Source organism: Palaemon carinicauda, chromosome 23 (genome assembly GCF_036898095.1).
Source record: "Palaemon carinicauda isolate YSFRI2023 chromosome 23, ASM3689809v2, whole genome shotgun sequence".
Taxonomy (NCBI): Eukaryota; Metazoa; Arthropoda; class Malacostraca; order Decapoda; family Palaemonidae; genus Palaemon; species Palaemon carinicauda.
Window position 1 is genome coordinate 78,442,209 of NC_090747.1, and position 22,500 is coordinate 78,464,708.

Sequence of the window (22,500 nt, forward strand, 5' to 3'; positions counted from 1 at the left end):
GAAATTAATTAGGTAACTATTTATGTAATATAGCTCATTCAAATGCAATGTTGTATGACATAACCCGTCAAAACCTTTCTACCAGTTCACTATTAGAAGCAACTGCCAAAAAGTTTAAAAGATTCTTTTATCTTTCAGATGGTGACTGATAGTTTATGAAAAGTAAAGTAATTAATTGCATGTGTTTATAATAAGAAAATATAATCCACTTACTTTCCATCAGCACTTGTATACAAAGAAAGCTCTCTTTTCTGCATGAAACTATTTGCAATCTTCAAATATTTTTATATAAAAAGCTTAGATGCTTTATACTACCAACACTTTAGGTGAAGTTTGGCTATTTTATACAACGGAAAGAATATAATTATTTTTATTTCAATGAAAGAACTAACAAAACACTGCCAAAAACATTAATAGCAGAATGATAAAATAATAAAAATGCCAATGAGAATACAGTGTTAAGCAACTCTTGGCAACAATAGGTCCACATAAGAAATTCTCATGCTGAAGATTAAAAACAACAGCCACTTGACTGAAGGAAAGACATTCAACGCTGTAAGAACGAACTATGTTACAAGTGAAAAAAGTCTTTATTAGATTCCATAAAGGAATAACAGTAGTAAGCTTCTCTTGCCATATAGATAAAAATACCTCTTAAATCAAATTTTACAAAGCTTCATTAAGATATGATTCAACAGTTCCCCAGCTTTATTACTTATTGAAATCAAAATTGATAAAAAGGTCTGCGAGATACAATTTCATAATCTTCCGCTGTACCTCCTGGGACAGAATCGGGTTGGCAACGGCACTCACTTGGGGTTCAATTCCGTGACCATGGGATACCAGTTGCTTTTTGGCCACAGACGGGTGCTCAATTATGTGACCATGGGAAACCAGTTGCCCTTTGGCCAGAGGAGCCACCAGAGCCACCGTCCTTTTGAAAGATTGAAGCTTGTCCAGAACCTTCATGAGGAGGTTGAACGGTGGGAACAGGTAAATCTTTGTCCAACGATTCCAATCCAGGGACATCGCGTCCATTCCCACTGCTGCTTGATCCACATTCGGTGCTACATAACAGGGAAGTTTCTTTTTGAGATTCATCGCAAACAGATCCATTTGAAGTCCAGGGACTTGATCCTGCATGAAACAGAATGATTTTTCGTCAAGAGACCACTCCGTTTCTAGAAGTTTTGTCTGAGAGAGGGAATCCACCATCACATTTCTTACTCCCTGAAGGTAGGATGCTGACAGGTGCCAACCTTTCTTCTGAGCCAACGTAAAGAAGGCTATCATTACGTGGTTTATTTGGGGAGACCTTGACCTATGTATGTTGATGCAATGGACTATCACCTTGCTGTCGAGGACTAGACGGATATGAATGTTCTCCTTCAAGGGTAATTTCTTGAGGGACAAGAAGACTGCCATGGCCTCCAGGATATTGATGTGGAAATGTTGAAATTTCTTAGACCAACGGCCTTGCACTTTCTTGAGTGGGGTATGACCCCCTCAACCATCCATCGAGGCACCCGTATGAAGTGTCACTACTGGAGGAGGAAAGAGCAACGGTACCGTCTGTGAAAGACTTTTGGCAGTGGACCACGGTCGAAGTTGCTTGCGCAGTAATACCGCAGTCTTCTTCTGATGGTCGCAAAGAGCTTTGTAGGCTCTCCTTTTCCAAACTCTGCTTGCATCCTTGAGTCGTACTTTGAGGACAGGGTTCGTTACCGAGACGAATTGTAAAGATCCTCGAACCCTCTCTTGGCGTCGCCTGGTGATCATCCCCGACTTGATCAGGAACCTGACTGACTTCGCTATTTCCTTTCTCTTGGAGGGAGGAATAGATAGGGAGTGAGACTTGAGGTTCCAACGAATCCCCAACCACTGGAAGTCTTGAGCTGGGGCCAGTCTTGTTTTCTTGAAGTTGATCTGAAATCCGAGGGAGTGAAGGAACCGTACAACTCGAGTGGCTTCTTCTACAAATAAGAGCTTGAGATTTTTTCTTTCCTAAGCGAGCAACATTCTGTACAATATCAATAGCAGGTTGTCCTCGTTTGGTTCATTTAGACATCATAAGTGTGTGCCTGGGTGGGAGGTAGTTCTCAGCTACTAGATCCATGAGCAGAGTGTAAACATCTGTGTCTGGAGATATGACTACAATATCATGTGGTTCCTCATATGCAGCAATTGCAAGAACTTGATTGGGAATCAGGACACCTGCTTCTTCATGACCATGTATTTCAGATAAGTTAGCTCCAACTATTTTGTGCTCATATGCTACAATCACATTTATTGGTTTATCTTTGAAGGAATCTTGTATGTACTTAGCCACAAGAGGTACAAGCACCGTCTTAGTTTTTGAGGCAGCTAGGAGCTATGCTATTAACATGACTAGTTTTGATTTTAGATGAGGAGTAAAAGATTTGGCTTTTGTACTTTAAGCTCTCATCTTCCGAGTATTTGACTTCAATGACAATGATTTTTCGTCATCAGTATACTCATCAAACAGCCATCTCATTTCAACACAGCCTGCAGTCATGTTTTCAAGTCTCTGGCTGACAGCATGCAGGAAATCAGCTAGAAATTTCATACTAGCTGTTTTCTTCATGGACTGTGGTACTACCACCATGTCAAATACCATAGCTTTTTGAGGTTGAGATTGTACAGTGGCTATTTCCTCAGGTTTGTTGATAGGCCCTTGAATGGCACTGATCAGGTTCATAAGTGAAGCTTTGTCATTCGGGAGATATAAACTCCCATCATTTGTGCAGAGAGACCTTACCACCACTGACATTTCATAGACCCTATACTATAGTCTAATTTAGGAACAATCCCAGGTCGGCACCCAAGAATGACAAGAAATTGACTGACCAATTGCCGCTCCTCTCTTAGTTTTACAATGGTGTCACCCAGTGAGATGATCACTTTTGGTATAAATTTTGTCCAAGTCTTCAGGTTCAATCGTTGAAGGGTTGTTCCACACGCTTCCTATAGAGTTCTCTAGAAGTCTCTCATTGATAAAATCAAGCAAACACTTGTTTCCTTTAAGAGCAAACTACAGTACGTCAATCTTAGCATCATTTGGAATGACAGCTGATGAAGCAATGGACTTCAGTTCCATACATGCAGAGAATGGATTACCTCCTCGATATTGGAGTATGTTTCCTTTAACATAGGTTTTAAATTAACTAAATATTTTATAATACATGTGATAAAATATTGATATTAACTAATTTCATTTTCAAGTGAATAATAACTTTTTTCTATACTCAGAAAAATATATCTACATTGGTGTGAGCGACATTCAATGAGGCAATTATAAGTTATTTCAGGCTATTTCAAGATCCAAGATTGATAAATGATGTAGTTATGAGGTAGAAAATAAAAAAAATTCCACAAGGACACCAATTAGAATGAAGTGAGCTATCAAACACCATGTAGGTGAAAATTGATTATTGTCGAAAATATGGTCCACGGTGGCTTTTTTAAGTTCCCGGAAAATGGGAATTGCTAGGTCAAAAAATTGGAAACCCCCTATTTTTGAATGATTGCGGTCCTGATGAAGCAATAGCAACGATAGAATCAATTGACACAACCTTTCCAGCATTAGTAACATCAAAATTCATATAATAATGATTTTAGGTTATATCTAGCTCTTTTGGGCTATTTTAGCCCATTTTCAGCCCATTTATTGCTCTATAGGTGATTAATACTGTCATTAAATTAATTATATGATAATTTAGTGTAATCAGGACATTATTACGAACAAAATGAGCTATAAACTACCTCTGTAGGTGAAAATTGATTTTTGCCGAAATTTTGGTCCGGTAGGGACTTTTCACAGCCCCATAAAGGGGTCAAAAAATTTGAACCTCATATTTTTGGATATTTGGGGTCCCAATGAAGCAATATAAACAATATAATCAATTTGCACAGCCCTTTCACGCAAGATTACATAACTACCCAGACTATTTACCAAGTAAAATGAAATGAAGCATCATCGCCAAAGTTTCTGTTGAGGACACCATGCCAGTTCTAATAATTATAGATAGAGATATGGGAATACAACGTAAAGTTTGACATTTTGATAAAATGGGAACTGAAAAACATTCTTAGGCCATTAGAGCCTCAATCAGTATTGAAGTTATTATACGGTGCACACATACAAATATATACACACAAGCATACATGTATGAATGGGTAAAATCTTTACCAATTTATAGATAAATCAATCTTTTTTGGTGTGATATTAATTCCACAATGCCAAAACATAGGCAACATGTTAAATGTATCATTAGATATGCTGAAAAAGGATACACACAAGCATACAGCATTTGGGTAAAATATACTAGATAACAAAAGATTGTTTCATTTGTATCCGGAAGTGGATATAATTAGGAAAGGTAATACAAAACTGCATGTCACAGGATATACTTAAGAGCTTAATATTCAACAGGAAATAATGATAAAAAGGCTCCCAGAAGACAAGCAAATCAGTATGTCTTTTACTACATGAGACATTTTCAATATCTTTCAACCATGGTGAAATACTCTGTCATGGGTAGACATAATACTTTTAAAGAAGATGTCTTAAAGGACAAAAATATCTATTCCCAAAGTGTGAGCAGCGAGGCGAGACGAGATTCGACTACAGCCCGTTTTGGGCAAACCTGTCATCACTTCACTGTCGTCAGCATTTTGGAAGTAAACCAAGTCTCGCCGATGGCACCTGCCGTGATAAGGGAACTGTCCTGTTTTGACCAAGATGTCATCGTCTTAATTAGTGGAGTCAGCATATTTTGAGAAAGCGAGCCTGAGGAAAATCCTTGTTTAGGATATATGTTACGACTTAACACGTGGTCCAGATTGCATCAGAAATTCCTTCTAGAAGCTTCCATGGCGTGATCAAAGTGGGCATTTTTGAGAAAGCCATTAGATATGCAGAATTGTTAAAAAGAAAGCCTTCTATGGAGATGACCACTTCCTACTGTAATTAACTCTGCCCATACATGGGTATATAAACTTCAAGAAGAGATTGTCCAAGAGAGATAGGATAGGACATAAGACAAGAGAGGAACTATGTCCGAAGCAGAAGAGATCCAAGACCTAATGAGATAAGAAACAGAGAAGACCAAAGTCTGATAGAGCCAGATTCTAACCTTCCCTTCAGACAACAAAAGCCTATCTCCAAAATCCTGCTATGGCCGAGAAGAAGAGACAAATTGAAGCAGCCAGCCCTCCCTGGTTGTGACAAAAGGTAGCCAACACTGCCTGCGCCTGCCTTAATTCAACAGTATCATCGAATTCTTGGAAGAAGACCTCTGATGTCCCTTTTTGATGCCACCCTTCCTTTGACGTCTTCGAATCCGGTCCTCATGCCAGTTTCATTTGAACTTCAGCCGCCCCTCTGCAATGTTCTTAAGCCTGAAGTCTATGTACCAGTATCATCTCAGCAGCCGCAGAAAACTATTACTTAAGTATTTCTACCTTACTGACTGTTCCCCTTTTCTGTTGGTGTTTTGATTGATTCGATTTGTCAGTTAAAGGAACCAAAGAAGCAACATTAGTTTTCTTTGTAAGTTTGTGAATAAACGTTGTGTGCTTTTTTCGTGTGTTTCTTTTTATATTCATTTCCCATGTTTTAAAGGATGTTGTTGACATTTATTTTACTTATTAAAAGAACCTGTGGCGATTTTAAGATCGTAACATACTCCTACATAGTTGGTGATGGGCTTTCTCTTTGCAGTGACACTATGGATTGACAGAAGATAATGTAAAACCTAAAACCTGAAAAATATAATGAAAGTGTACACCTAATTATGACTGAAAAAGATAATAAAATACTTACTGAGTCAGGGTCATCAATAAACATATCCAAGTCTATTAGAACTGGCTTGTCATAAGCTTCACCCATTATTGTGCTATACTCATCACTGTTAAAAGTAGGTGAATTGTCATTCTTATCCTCAATGTTTATATTGGTAATCTGCAAAGGAAAATACAAAAATTACAAGAAACAAGAATAAGAAATTTCAACAAACTTTCTAGTGAAAACAAGTATTATTCAATGTCAACAGGTTTTGGTATAAAGTATCAAAACTAAAAATTTTTGGAAACTATGGCATAAGGAAATAGAAAAACAATGTTTCCATTTGCCCTGATATTCATATAGCCACCATCTTGGATTTTACAAAATGGCTGCTGTAAGAAAAGATGGGTTTCGTGAATATCTTAGCTTCTAAATAACCTAGAACTATGATTTTGATAACTAACCACCATTTACTGGGTCAGGGAACCCAATGTCATACAATGAAAAAGCTAGATTCAACCAGAACCTTATTTGACTGAAATATTCCTTTTTACAGAATGATCAGATATGAACGTTCTACTAAGTAAATGTCTATCAAGAACCAATATGTCCATGAAAAAAAATGGGTTTAATCTTTCAGGCAATAAGGAGTCTTTACATATCATCCCCATCATTGTTATCAACAGTTAAATCATTGCCTGGTAGCCTATGTCCTTATTCTGACACTCACTGCCTCACTGGCTAAGAATTTGGTGAAAGATGAGTTCTTTGTTCAGCAAGAACACCTGGCAAGGAACATACTGTTTTACAAAGGCAAATAACCATTTCAATGATGCCTTCTGGTGCTGGAGGGTTTTCTTTCATGGGTGGTTTCAATTTGTCATCAGACTCCTTGTAGTAGCTATTCTGCAGGGGATCTAACTGATGATTTTGCTCAGCAATGTTGGCCTGTCCTTACACTCTGGCTTGAATATGAACTCTCGGGACATGTCTCAGAATTCCAATGGTTGGAAGTAGCTTGTGACTTTATACCAAATGCTTGCAGAACAGATGCCTTTACAGTTTGGAGATGGCCTTGATGCAGATCCCTTTAGGGGCGTCAGCTACACAGACAAAGCTAGCTAGAGTAGCTAATATAGTTTCAGTCACTTCTCCCTCTGTTGAAAGCATCTGCAGAAAACTGAATACATCTCTTTCTATATGAATGTAGAATTGCTGCCAAGTTGCTTTGCCTATACTAGAGAATCATCTAGTGTTATCAGTGCCAGTGAATGCATGGATAGCTTGCAAGGCCTTTCATCTTTCTGCTCATATGGCTCTCCATATTGACTGGAAATGGATGCGTTCTTCAGCTTTTCATAGTCTGCTATGACTAACAATAGGAAATCTGTGTCTGGGTAGAAGAAACCATCTGTGGTTATGGTTTTCACTGTGATACTAGGACAGCTTGGTAGATCAACAGTATCTTTGCTTCTTCATGATTGTTGTCCTAGAATAGAAAGTTTTCGTTACATCTGGTATGCCCTGAAGAGGTGACGATCAGTTCATGTGATTTACTATTGTAATCTGGAGTATTTACAACAAAATAGTTGGTCAGGTCAGCCACTGTTTTGTTATGTGAAAAGAACCAACTCAATGGGATGTGTTTCAAGTTTGTGCCTCCTCTGACTAGATATTGTATAGGTGTTCCTCCTTGCGTTATTTAATCCCTGGTAGCAAACTTTAAAGAATTTATTATGATCTTGTGTGAGAGACCTCAGCCCGTAGGTGAAGCATTCACTTAGATCTCTTGTCTGTCACTGCAGTTGCTGGTTGCTTGGCCATCTGTAGGACCATTCCATCTACCAGGGCTATCTTACAACCTGGGGCACCTAGTGTGGTGTCCATCCCATTTTGCTGGTGATCTTCCAGTGAAGTTTCTGCTGTTGCCAACTTGAGGAGATGGATCAACTTTGATTTGTCCAGGGACAGCTGTTTGTATCATTTAAAGCAAAAGGGCTCTTGACTTCATGGTCCCTAATGGTCTCCTTCTAGTTGATGTCTTTTGGACTAGGCCAAGACCAACAGTATGCCATCATGCCCTTGGTCTCTTTTAGATCCACACTTGTCTTGGAGTTTTACTAAGGTCTTCTTATTTGCAGATATGAACATGTTGTATTCCTTCTGACATTTTCATTGATTTACAATGACAGAGTCTTCATACAGCTTTTGACTAGTCACATCTGTATTAAAAGCACATGTACATACTCATAAGGGATGAAGGCATGAGTGACCACATTGCACAGCTTGTCACCTTCAGCAGAAAATGAGTCTCCATGTTTCAGTTGAATGTGTATCCCCCGGTGGAATATACGTATTCAGTCTGGTTTTCATTTTTAAATTATTGGATCTTTCAACAACTTCTTTAAGAGATTCCCAGTGTTAACTGTCCTCACTTGATAGAACTGCTCATTGTCATCTTTCTGAGAAAAAAAAAAAATGTTGTTCCTTAGCCACTGGACATGTACAGGACCTCATGAATGTTGCTGAAGAGTTAAAATGTTGATGTGTCTGATTCACCAATTTTAGTTCCTCTTTTTTGTTTGTGTTTCTTGGCAGTGAGGCGGCCAGTAGCTAATGCATGAACATAACGATCTTGGGCATGTTGCAATTGGTCTTATTTGAATTTGCATAGCAACTATGATGAAAGACTGCCTTATCAGTACAAAGTGTTCTTTGTAAAAGTTTACAACATGTTAGTGAGAATTAGAAACTAACATCATTGATCCTTGAGTCTGAAGTGGTGTTTTGCAGTAATTGCTTGTTATTCATGTATCCTCTTTATTCATAAAACTTATTGGCAATATCAATTAAAGTTTTCTTTATCAAGCTGTCTAAATCGTTCCTTTGGTATCGTAAGGTTCCAAGGCGAATCAGAGCTGCTGTTATGTTTAATGGCCTAATTGCATGATAGTAAGAAAACAGAAATCTGTTAATGACTTCAAATAGTAACTTTTTCTGTAAATTTTTTTCCATAAATCTCACTCATCGTGACTTCTTCTATTAAATTTCAGCTGGGTATTAGGTTAGCCATTAAATCAGAAGTTGCATTTGTATTTTTAGAATAAGACTTATTACTCTACTTAGAGAGAGAGAGAGAGAGAGAGAGAGAGAGAGAGAGAGAGAGAGAGAGAGAGAGAGAGAGAGAGAGAGAGTAGCCAAGTCAGTTTTCATGTCTCATTTAGAAGTTCACACAAAAGTAATTCAACAATTTAAAAAATCTAAAATTGAAGTAAAGCAAACATATAGGTTTCACCCTAATTTTTATGTTAGATAGTGTTAGAGAATAAAGCCTTACAAATGAACTCTTAACAGTCTGAACTTATGAACAAGGACAAGCCTAGCTTCCTTTTGAAGAGGAAGCAGTGCAGTCAAAGCAAGTACCTTATTTTGGATAGCATAGCATTCCACCAAACAGAGAAACAGATATCACAAAATACAAAGGTTTGGTAGAGAGAACGATATCTTTTATCACAGGCAAATAATTTGGTCAATAACATTCAATGTTTCGCAAGAACTTAAAAGAGATGAATAAATCCTACTACGGAAACTGTGCAGGATAGAATAACAAATCTGTTGCACAAATATTTCTTTTTAATGACTTGGAAGAAGTTAACTTATAACATTTCTCATCAAGTAATATCAATCTGCTGGAATTCCCTTACTCTTGATAGGAGTTTGTGAAAAAAAACTCACTTTAGAAAGGAAATGAATTAAAAGTGAGTTGGGTTTGTTCTTCAGTCTACAAAAAGAGACATTTCTCCATGTTCAACAAGCAAATGAAAATTATCATCACATCACATTCACGAGAAATCAAGATGCTAATGTTGAGATCCTTGTACTGAATCAACAGACCATCGCCTATTTAGTCAAGTCGCTTACTAATATTCACATTTTCATAAATTTAGCTATTACTATTTGTCGTCCGTGGTAAGGACATAGAGGATGCAAAGGATTTGAGAAATGAATCCCATTGATGATAATAATAATAATAATAATAATAATAATAATAATAATAATAATAATAATAAAAATAGAAACCTTCAAAATGATTATGGACATTTCAACTTCAATGTGTAAAGTTTGCATCATCATCATCATCATCATTATTATTATTAGCTAAGCTACAAACCTAGTTGGATAATCAAGATGCTATAAGCCCAAGGACTCCAACAGGGAAAAATAGCCCAGTGAGGAAAGGAAATAAGGAAATAAATAAACAATCTGAGAAATAATGAACTATTAAAATGAAACATTATAAAAACAGTAACAACACCAAAACAGATATTTCATTTATAAACTATCAAAAGACTTGTGTCAGCCTGCTAAACATAAAATATTTGCTGCATGTTTGAACTTTTGGAGTTCTACCGATTCAACTACCTGATTAGGAAGATCATTCCACAACTTGGTCACAGCTGGAATAAAACTTCTAGAATATGTAGTAGGTTGTCCAGGGCACCAGCCATCCATTGAGATACTACCGCTAGAGAGTTATGAGGTTATTTGACTGACCAGATAGTACTACATTGGATCCTTCACTCTGGTTACGGTTCACTTTCCCTTTGCCTATATATACATCGAATAGTCTATCCTATTCTTTACAGATTCTCCTCTGTCCTCATACACCTGACAACACAAATTACAAAACAAATTTTCTTTGCTCAAAGGGTTTAACTACTGCACTGTACAGTTCAGTGGCTACTTTCCTCTTGGTAAGGGTAGAAGAGACTCTTTAGCTATGGTAAGCAGCTCTTCTAGGAGAAGGACACTCCAAAATCAAACCAAAGTTCTCTAGTCTTAGGTAATGCCATAGCCTCTGTATGATGGTCTTCCACTGTCTTGGGTACCCAAGGAATACGAAAGTATCCATGGAAAGTGGATGTTGAGGATATGTGCACGTGTCAATTTTCCAAGGAATAATTTTTGTGAAAAGTTTCTTTTGTGTAATTGTCAGTCCTGGTTAGGAACATAATGACTGTGTAATGTATTTGTGTTCACCAGTACTATAACTTAGATCTCTTTCAGACTGAGAGTCCAATGAATGAGCTAGAGTGTTGGCTTGACATATGAGGGCATTGATTATCTTTGTACGATGACTGCATTCACTAATGGACTGTAGGATTTACACAATTTAAGTATTTTAAAAATATGAAGGTTAGTTTGTGTTGCATAAGTTTGATATTTTGCAGTCACTGTCCTCTATGTAGTACTGTAATGTCTTCCTTTCTTCATCAGAGATAAAATTTTAAAAAATACCACCCAGATTTTTGCTTACTATTCCACAGTATATATTTACCATGATACGATACATAATTACATAAAACAAGTATGCATATTATCTTAATATCTGTTATTCTCTGTGAGCTCCAAAAATCTTCCTTACCGTTTCATCTTTACTGGGATCAGGTGCAATTTGACCATCCTTTGTGTACTCCTGGGCAGTCACAGTGAGAGTGAAGAAGGTTGGATCAGTTTCATAGTCAATTTCCCTTTTCAATGTTACCTTGCCATCATCTCCATTGATGATAAAAAAATCATCATCATTACCTGTTGATTTTCCTATGATTATTTCAAAGCTCCATGAGACAGGAAATATGCACAAAATAATATAATTGACTTTGGTTTGAAATAAATCATACAATTCTTCTTTCCAGTCTTCCACCATCTATTTTAACATTCATTGGTCTGCTTTCTTGGGTATATTTACCAACATAACACTACTCATATTTACATTTAAATTGAAACATCCTCAAAAACCCCTTCAATCTCTGCCACTATTGCAAAACTCGCCTCAATACTAATGTTTATCTAACAATTTTGACGCTACATCTAATTTCTTCTCTCTGGCTTCTAGCATCACACCGCCAATATTAACATATTATTAATCACAAAACATTACTCTTACCCTCCAACTTATTCTTTACATAATCTTCAATACTGTTCATATGCCTCTCCAGGAATATGTATGCCATTTACTACATTTTTCTACCTATACGTAAATTTCTGACATATTTGTTTTATAAAAAAAAAAAACCACTTCATTCATACACTCTTTTCAACGTCCAATCCTACGCTGTTCTTCCATATGAATTTGTCTCCCATTTGTTTTCAAGTCCTACCATATAACAAGTAACACTATGCTCGTATACATCTTATTTCCTCCTCTATATCCTGGAACAGTTTTTCCTCTGCCATACTCTTTTTAAGAATGGGACTCCATTATTTGGCTCTCTCTCATCTATCTACCTCTAATTACTTAAATTTACATTCAAGACAAACTATTTCTCAGTCTCCTAAACAGTATGTAAGAGTATATACTCTTTGCATCTGTCTTGCAATTGCAATTCAAGATATATTTGTCTTTCTTCATATCTCATATCCTTATTGATTTTATTCCTTCACCCCATCCCCTGTGCTCATATACTCTCCATGCTTACCCCATGAACACATCTTATAATTTATACACTATGTTAAATTCTTTATATCATGATCCTTGGCTCAAATATTCCTTTTCAAGTCACTAAATTTAAATGCCAATTTTCACTTAATTTTCTCCAACATGATTTTCACATATCTCAACCTATTCTTCAACCAAATATTAATTAGACACCTCTAGCCACTAATCATTCCACCATTGCAATTACCTGTCCTTCTAATTTGCTTTAAAGAAAATCTAGTATAGATGTTAAGGATTGTTTTATTTTTCTCAATTATTATTCTCTGGAAACCATGTATTTACAATAAATAAGCATTTTTGCACTAGTATTTATACTATTAACTCACTAATCTCACTTACTCCATGAAATCCATACCTACAAACAATGGCCATACCGTCGCTCTCTCAAACTTTGCAACAAAATTATCTAAGATAACCACCATTTCGAGTTTATCATACCCAGAAAAGTGCAGATTCTATCAAAACCTGAAAAAAAAAGTGTACAATAAAGATGATGATTAATAGTATCAATAAATTAATTGGGGAATACAAAAATGTTAAATCTTGAAAAGCATGTCTACCCTTTTTCATTGTAAATCATTTTGAGGTCTGAGTTTAAAGTATACAAACAATTTCCTTGTCGAAGATTACAGAGGGGGGAATGAGAAATCTATATATGTAGAAATATAATATATATATATATATATATATACATATATATATATGTATATATATATTTATATAAATATACATATATATATATATATATATATATATATATATATATATATATATATATATATATATATACAAATATTAATAACATCAGTTATATGACCATTAATCAAGTATAAAAATCACACGAAAGCCTAAGGAATGAAAGACCAGATACCTACAAGACATTTTCATGTACTATACTACTGTACCAACCATGTGTCACAAAATTGTACATAATTTCTTTTGTATATATTATGCTTGTATCTGCGCTCTTCCCTCGCACTAAAAAGAACCTGAATGATCATGTCTCCGGTTTTGCTCTGTAACATTGTCTGTCTCTCGAACATGTTATGTCCTGTTGCCTTGAGGTTTTGTATATAAAGGAGAGTGTCCCTTAATAAATTAACTTTATATACAAAACCTCAAGGCAACAGGACATAACATGTTCGAGAGACAGACAATGTTACAGAGCAAAACCGGAGACATGATCATTCAGGTTCTTTTTAGTGCGAGGGAAGAGCGCAGATACAAGCATAATATATACAAAAGGAATTATGTACAATTGTGTGACACACGGTTGGTACATGGCTCCCCCTCTAAAAATGACATACTGAACATGTTAAATAGGTGCCCTGAATCTGGAGAGGTAGTAGTAAAAACTGCGCCGATTAGCGGAAGTGAGTGGCTGTAGAAGTCGTTGCTATACGGGTGGCTGGCGACGGCGAGTACTGTTGCAGAAGGTATGCGTTGACGGCGTCATAGTAACGGTGAGAGGTGTAGGGGGGATGAGGAGGTGGGAGGAGCGAGTCACTCCGGGGGTCACCAATGTGACGAACAAGGGAGAAGGGTTGTGACTCAAAGGCAAGATGCAACCAACTGAGTTAATTTATTAAGGGACACTCTCCTTTATATACAAAACCTCAAGGCAACAGGACATAACATGTTCGAGAGACAGACAATGTTACAGAGCAAAGCCGGAGACATGATCATTCAGGTTCTTTTTAGTGCGAGGGAAGAGCGCAGATACAAGCATAATATATACAAAAGGAATTATGTACAATTGTGTGACACACGGTTGGTACACTACTTTTACTTCTTCAGGGGTACAAAAAAAAAACTGTGTAATACAGGAAAATGTTTGGTACCAGGTCTTTAATTCTTCAAGCTTTCTTTTGATTTTATAGTGAAATATAAATAAACATATACAAATAATATATTTTCTATGTACATATTATTACGAATAGCGAATTACATAAATTCCTGAGCTCGAAAACTCACCCATTTATTTTACATAAATCTGATACACACAAGAAATTACCTCAAGTTCTGTGAATATTACGCAACTCAAAGACAGTAAAAAATATGAACACTGAATATCCCAACGTCTCTTTATGTTACACTCAAACCAAAGCTGGGTGATTACTTTATGTGAACTATTCTAAAATCAACCTCTTACTACAGTTCTTAGTCATGGGATGCAAGCAAAGTACTGAAAAAAATATTGGTGATTGAAATGGTATACATTTTTACAAAAAAAAAATATTCTATAAAAATAACAACAATTCAAAAGAACTAACACCAATAATAAATTATTCGAAATTTAAATCTGAACTAGACCTGAGACATGACAAAACACTTCAGAAAATGATACAAACACTTATTTCATTAGAAATTAATTTTATAAATATATTTAATTTTGAAAATAAATGAATAAATGACACTTTAACACTTTCACAAAAATCTCACAGGGCCTGTTACAAATATTATACAGTATTATAAAATGTACTTACATTAACACACTACACTCTTAACTTAGGCATACAATAATATCACCAATGTTTGATTCAACACTATACAAGGTATATGTTGGAAAGATATTACTATTAACGTTTGAGAGGATACACTATGCAAGTTTTGAGAGGAGACATTAAGCCCGTAGTGGCTGAATAGAGGCTGGCGGAAGCACAAATCTTAGGGGGGTGTCAGGCTGGATCTCTTCTGCTTCCTATGCATTGCTAGGTCCTATATATTTTAATTTAATTCACTCTATAAATTTCTAGAAAATCATTTTCATCGCGTGGGGGCATGGCTCTATTGGCGTAAGGTTGCCAACTTAGTAATTTGAAGGGGTACTAATGTTGCTTGCAAGGCAACCCTCTCTCGGCTAACTCCGCCCACTTCCTCTCATAATATTAAAAAAAAAGAATAATTTTTAGTCAAGAACTTTCATGTCTCTTCCAACCATGTGGAAACATGATGCAGTCCCTAACGTGTGTGTCATACAGCATACCTTTTAACAAGTTACATAGGACTTCGTAACAAAACTACATGAAATGAAAATTTAATTGTTAAAAAAAATGAAAATTTAATTGTTAAAAAAAATGAAAATTTACATATATGAAACTAAATGAAAATACAACTTAAGGAATGACAAAAGTCTTATGTAATTTACGTACATAACTTAATCCTACGTGAGTGAAACTCACATTACGAGCCAGCTATACACCTCTTGAATACACAAATATAATAGGTGAATAAAATATTCTATTTTCAAGAAGACCAGCTGTATGTATGTATATATATATGTATATATATATATATATATATATATATATATATATACAGTATATATATAATATATATATATTATATATATACAGTATATATATATATATATATATATATATATATATATATATATATATATATATATATACTGTATATATATATATATATATATATATATCTATATATATAGATATATATATATATATATATATTTATATATATATATCATCAACCTTAACTATTCCAGTGCAGAACAAAGGCCTCAGAGGGTGCCAGAAATTAATATCTAGATCAGGAATAAGAAATTTAGTAGGCTGCAAGTTCTTGTCCAACAATTTAAGATGAGATTCAGCAGCTAAAGACCAGAAAGGAGAGAAATACCCAAAATAAAAGAATTAAAATAACTTCTTTAGAATAGACTGATCACCAACTCAATAAGCCATTTTTTTTTTTTTTTTTTTTTGCAATTGAAGAAGAAACAGACGAATGTGTTCTCGAAAGTAAATGTTATTAAAGAAACATTATCAATGCTGAGTTCTGGATGTTGAGTAGTCACTGTCCTCAACCTATTCACAATCAACCTTTTAACTTTGTTAAGGGTTTAACTGCATGTCCCAACATACACTAATTTTAACAAAATCTCTACCCTGAGGAACACCAGATTTCACATTCCTATACTTACTATGATGCCCATCAACAGCAACTCTTTGTAATACATGACTCTAAAAATCAATAGGGATGGCAAGAAAGACCCACCTACTCCCAACTGCTTAAGTTTTAAGACAAGGGACTCGTGATACACAGTCAAAGGCAGCACTAAAATCAATGCCAATCATACAAACTTCCTGACCACAATCAAGGGCTATTGGACAAACAAACTTGTCCACTCTAATGATAGTAATAATAAATAAACTTTCCTAAAGACAATTCCTCATTCATTAAATTCTTCGGTTTAATTTTCTGGGATAATGTTCTCAGGGCAACTTAACTATTTTTTTGAGTAATATGCTTGATAAAAGGAAATATTATATATGTATTTTTGGTGGTTATAAATGCATATTGATTTCAATAAATAAATTTTTACCTAAAGCTCAGTGCCTTTCTGTGTTTATATATATATATATATATATATATATATATATATATATAATATATAATATATTACATATATTATATACATTGTACCAACCGTGTTTCACACAATTGTACATAATTCCTTTTGTATATATTATGCTTGTATCTTCGCTCTTCCCTCGCACTAAAACGAACATGAAAATTCATGTCTGGTTTTTCTTCTGTAATATTGTCTGTCTTGTGAACTTGTTATGTCCTGTTGCCTTGAGGTTTTTTATATAAGGAGAATGTTCTACAATAATATAACTCAGTCGTTTCCAACCTGCCTTTGAGTTCACAGCCTTACTCGGCGCCGTCACATTGGTGACCCCGGAAGTCGACTCGCTCCCACTGCCTTCCACCCCCACCTCCCTCGCCCCTCCATCGTTGGTACTATGACGGAGACGGACTTTACTACAGCAGTTGGCGCCGCGGCCGCCCCATTGAAACTTTCACCGTTCACCAGCAGAGAAGCGTTTGCTTGGTTTCAACGCGCTGAAGTCCACTTTCGTATCAGGGGCGTAACTCGCTCAACCACCAAAGCGGATTATGTTCTCGCGGCGATACCCGAGGACACCTTCCCAGAAATATCCGACTGGCTTTGTGAACAAGGAGGCACCCCAATAGCGTATGACGCCCTCAAAACATACCTTCTGCAGCAGTACTCGCCGTTGCCAGCCGCCCGTATAGCAAAGCTTTTTCAGCTCTCGCAACAACCGTTGGGGGACCAAAGGGCTTCGCTTGCCCTCAGGGAAATGACCAGTATCGCTCGCCTTCAACCTGCCGCAGACGGCTCTCCTCGTGAGGTGAACCTACTCCGTGCCCTTTGGATACGCCGTTTACCTGAACCTGAACGCGCTGCCATACCCGATGTCGATAGTTTACCCATAAAGGACTTGATGACCAAAGCCGACGCCCTTATGGACAGCCACTTCAAGACCTCCATCAACGCCTCCACCCCTGACGACGAGGATGCCTATTCAACGTCAACCGAAACTGACATGAATGCCGTAGGACATACACGCCTACCCCGTGACATGCCGAAGTGGCGACAAAGCCGCCCACCACCCACCAATCGCTCGCGCCCCAACGAACGACTTCTACAGCCACTTACTACCTCCCATCCGCCGCAGTTTTGCTACTACCACTTCAGATTCGGGGCAACCGCGAAGAAATGTGCCAAAGATTGTCAGTGGCCAAAAAACGTGTAAGTAGGCCATCGCTTGTGGCGGTGGCCTCCCCTGTTTCTAATCTTTTCTTTTTACAGTATGCAGGAACGGGCGTGCGATTTTTGGTAGACACGGGTGCTTGTCGTTCTCTTTTGCCAAGGAAACTCTTCAAGGCACAACGTAGTCTGTCTACATCTGCCGACGTCCGCTTGGTAGCTGCCAACGGATCTGCGATACCCACCTACGGTTACGAGAACCTCACATTATCGTTCGGAAAAGGTAAATTCAATTGGAAGTTTCTCGTTGCTGACGTCACAATGCCAATCCTCGGTGCGGATTTCCTCTCTCATTTCCACCTTCTGGTCGATGTCGCCCACCGACGATTGGTCAACGCAGACTCGTACTTGTCGACACCTCTTCAACCCGCCCCCTCTAACCTCGCTCTCCACATCAGCGCACCCACGGATGCCTACGCCCACCTCCTCACGTCGTACCCGGAAGTTTTCCGTCCAGAACTTCGCCAAACGCCCACGGTTCCTGCCAAGCACGGTATTTATCACCATATCAAGACGACGGGACCCCCAGTCTTCGCAAAATTCAAACGTCTGGCACCGGAACGATTGGCAGCCGCCAAACAGACGTTCGCCGGAATGGAGAAAATGGGCCTTTGCCAAAAGGCCTCCAGCCCATGGTCGTCACCCTTACACATCGTTCTGAAGAAAGACGGCTCCCTCCGTCCATGCGGGGATTACAGGCGCCTGAACATGCAAACAGAACCGGATCACTACCCCCTCCCAAACATTGCCGATGTAACCTCCTACCTGCACAAAGCGAAGGTTTTCTCTACCCTCGACCTCCTGAAGGGGTATTATCAGGTGCCTATGAACCCAGAAGACATCCCCAAGACTGCAATCACCACTCCGTTTGGCACATACACCTTCAATTACTCCTGTTTTGGCCTTCGTAATGCTGGGGCAACGTTTCAACGTCTCATGGATGGCATCTTAGGGGACCTCCCTTTCTGTGTATGTTATGTGGACGACATACTTGTGTTCTCCTCCTCAAAAGAGGAACACCTCCGTCACCTGCGCATCGTGCTCGACCGCCTGCAACAAAACGGCCTTGTAGTCCGGTACGACAAGTGTACCTTTGGCGCCAACGAAGTGTCGTTCTTAGGGCACCGTATCACTCCTGAAGGAGTCCATCCCCTCGCTGAGAAGGTAGCAGCCGTTCAGAATTTCCCCGCGCCCTCGACCGTCAAAGCTCTGCAGGAATTCTTGGGCATGATCAACTATTATCACCGTTTTCTGCCAGCCATTGCCGCCACTCTTGCTCCCCTCTACGCCTCCCTCAAGGGCAAGCCAAAGGACCTGAAGTGGGGTCCCCTTCAAGAAGCAGCCTTCTGCAATGCAAAGAAGGCCCTATCAACTGCTGCGCCTCTCACTTTTCCTATCCCACACGCCCCTCTCCTTCTCTCCACCGATGCCAGCGACGTCGCTATTGGTGCAGTACTCGAGCAAGTGGTCAAAGGCTCGCCCCGCAAATTGGCCTTCTTCAGCAGAAAACTGTCCAAGGCAGAATCGGGTTATTCTACCTTCGATCGAGAATTGCTGGCGGTGCACTTGGCTGTCCGTCACTTTCGCCATTTCTTAGAAGGTATGCCCTTTGTCATTCGCACAGACCACATGCCTCTGGTGCACACCTTCACTCGACAGTCTGACGCCTGGTCCGCCCGTCAACGCCGATATCTCTCCGCCGTGGCTGAATACAATTGCACCCTCCAATACGTCCCTGGGAAAATGAATCCCGTTGCCGATGCCTTGTCAAGAAACACGTTGGCTGCCGTTCAACGGGGATTGGATTACAACGCCCTGGCTGAAGCCCAACGACAGGATCCAGAGTATCAAGCTTGTAGGACATCCTGCACGTCCCTCCGTTGGGAAGATTTTCCCCTCGAAGACTCCATCACCACCCTCCTCTGTGACGTCAGTACTGGTAGACCGCGACCTTGGATTCCAGCTCCCATGCGCCGACAGGTGTTTGATTTCATCCACGGCCTTTCACATCCCTCGTGCCGTTCTACTGCACAGCTGCTGAAGGCAAAGTTCATTTGGCACGGCATTTCTAAGGATGCTAAGGATTGGGTCCGCGCCTGTACTTCTTGCCAAACTTCCAAAGTACATCGACACACGGATTCAGGAGTGGGCACCTTTCCTCAACCTCAGCGTCGTTTCGCACACATTCACGTCGACGTTGTAGGCCCCCTACCCACATCACAAGGACATCGTTACCTGTTTACCGTCATCGACCGCTCCACTCGTTGGCCTGAAGCCATTCCCATGGAAACTGCAACGTCCGCCTCATGTACATCTGCCTTACTCTCTGGATGGATTTCAAGATTCGGTATCCCTGAGCATATTACTTCTGACAGGGGAACCACCTTCACCTCTCAATTGTGGACGTCATTAGCGAATCTCCTGGGCATCACCCTACATCAGACAACGGCCTACAACCCCGCTGCCAATGGAATGGTTGAACGTTTTCATCACACCCTCAAAGCAGCTTTGATGTCCCGCTGCAAGGATTGCAACTGGTTTACTCAGCTTCCCTGGGTCCTCCTTGGACTAAGGACCACTCCTAAAGATGCCCTCGACGTCTCGGCAGCTGAAATGGTGTATAGCGATCTGTTGGTCGTCCCTGCCGAATTTTTTCCTTCTATAACCTCCTCCGACGATCTCCAGCGCATACGTCACGTCGTGGGAAAATTTACTCCGTGCCGCCAGACTTACAAGCCCCCAGCGAAGCATCACATACCAACGGACTTGCACTCTGCAACGCACGTCTTCCTGCGCAACGACACCAGCAAGCCACCACTGACCCCTTACACGGGCCCTTTCCTTGTGATCCGACGCAGTCCGAAAGCATTCCTCCTAAACATTCGGGGCAAAGAAGACTGGGTCTCCATTGATCGTCTAAAACCTGCTTATCTTCTGCTTGATGACCCGCCTACAGTTCGCCTCTCTAGATCAGGGCGCCCTATTTAACATGTACAGTATGTCATTTTTAAGGGGGGAGCCATGTACCAACCGTGTTTCACACAATTGTACATAATTCCTTTTGTATATATTATGCTTGTATCTTCGCTCTTCCCTCGCACTAAAACGAACATGAAAACTCATGTCTGGTTTTTCTTCTGTAATATTGTCTGTCTTGTGAACTTGTTATGTCCTGTTGCCTTGAGGTTTTGTATATAAGGAGAATGTTCTACAATAATATAACTCAGTCGTTTCCAACCTGCCTTAGAGTTCACAGCCTTACTCGGCGCCGTCACAACATCATATATAAATCTATATATATATATATATATATATATATATATATATATATATATATATATATATATATATATATATATATATACTGTATATATATATACAGTAGAACCTCGGTTTACGAATTTAATTCGTTCCTAATACGAACTCGTAAACAGAAAAATTCGTATCGCGAAACGAATTTCCCCATAAGAATGTTATAAAATCGAAATAATTAGTTCAACCCATCTACAAAAACCAATTTTCACAAATTTTTCCTTACACATACAGTACTCTACTGTACTCTACACAAAATTATTAAAATATTGCAGTCATTTAATGATGAAAATATGGATATGCATGCACAGTAAACCTGAACTTTACCTTAGAGGAGTGTCGCTGCTGGCTTGATGGAGACGAGAGGAGGGGAAGGAGGAGGAGGGGGTTACTGCTTGGAGGGAGAATCTCCCTCCATGAGAACTTCAGGAACGTTGACTGGAGTTCTCTCGCGAGAATGGCGTTCACTATCACTGGTTTTGCGTTTGCGAGACTCTTGGTCGTCGTCTTTCACAGTTCTTTTCTCCCCCTTCACAAGATATTTTTCAATAGACACCTGCTTTTGTCTGTTCTTTAAAATTTTATAGAAGTGACCCACCCCATTATCGACTAATAAATTTATTGCACGGTCTGTTTCAGCCTTATTCGGGACATTTTCCTCAAGAAAATTTTTCACGTCTTCCCACTTCTTTAAAAAATCTTTTATCTCACTCGAAGACAGTGATTTTGCAGTGCCTCCCCTCCTCCTCAGATGAGATTTCCTCTATTACCTCTCTTTGCTGCTGCTCGTGCAGGTCCTTCAGCTCCTCGGTGGTCAGCTGCTCCTTATGCTCCTGCAGGAGGTCGTCGATGTCATCCGTGTCCACCTCCAGCCCCATTGCCTTGCCCAAGGACACAATATCCTCGTCAACTGCTTCCTCCTGGTTGGGTTCGAACCCCTCGAAATCCCGTTCTGCAACGGCGTCGGGCCACAGTTTCTTCCAGGCGGAATTGAGGGTTCTCCTGGTGACTCCTTGCCAGGCTTTATCAATTAAAGTCAGGCAGTTGTAGATGGAGTAGTGATCCTTCCAAAACTCTCTGAGGGTAAGGTTGGTGCCCTCTGTTACTTCAAAGCAGCGCTGGAACATAGCTTTGGTATAAAGTTTTTTAAAATTTGAGATCACTTGCTGGTCCATGGGCTGGAGTATTGGAGTGGTGTTGGGGGGTAGGAACTTCACCTTAATGAACTTGTATTCCTCCGCTATGTACTCTTCAATGGCTGGAGGATGGGCAGGAGCATTG

General features: G+C 39.0%; 1 protein-coding gene across 2 annotated transcripts in view; it reads right to left on the reverse strand.

Moving 5' to 3' along the window:
• Positions 1-22,500, reverse strand: part of LOC137617197 (cadherin EGF LAG seven-pass G-type receptor 2-like) — a 581,094-nt gene that overhangs the window by 266,462 nt on the left and 292,132 nt on the right. For both annotated transcript variants that reach the window (XM_068347094.1, XM_068347095.1), the window contains exons 8-9: positions 11,232-11,395; positions 5,846-5,983 (exon numbers count right to left, since the gene is read on the reverse strand). In XM_068347094.1, coding sequence (XP_068203195.1) covers positions 5,846-5,983; positions 11,232-11,395 — 302 coding nt within the window. The remainder of the gene's footprint in view (positions 1-5,845; positions 5,984-11,231; positions 11,396-22,500) is intronic.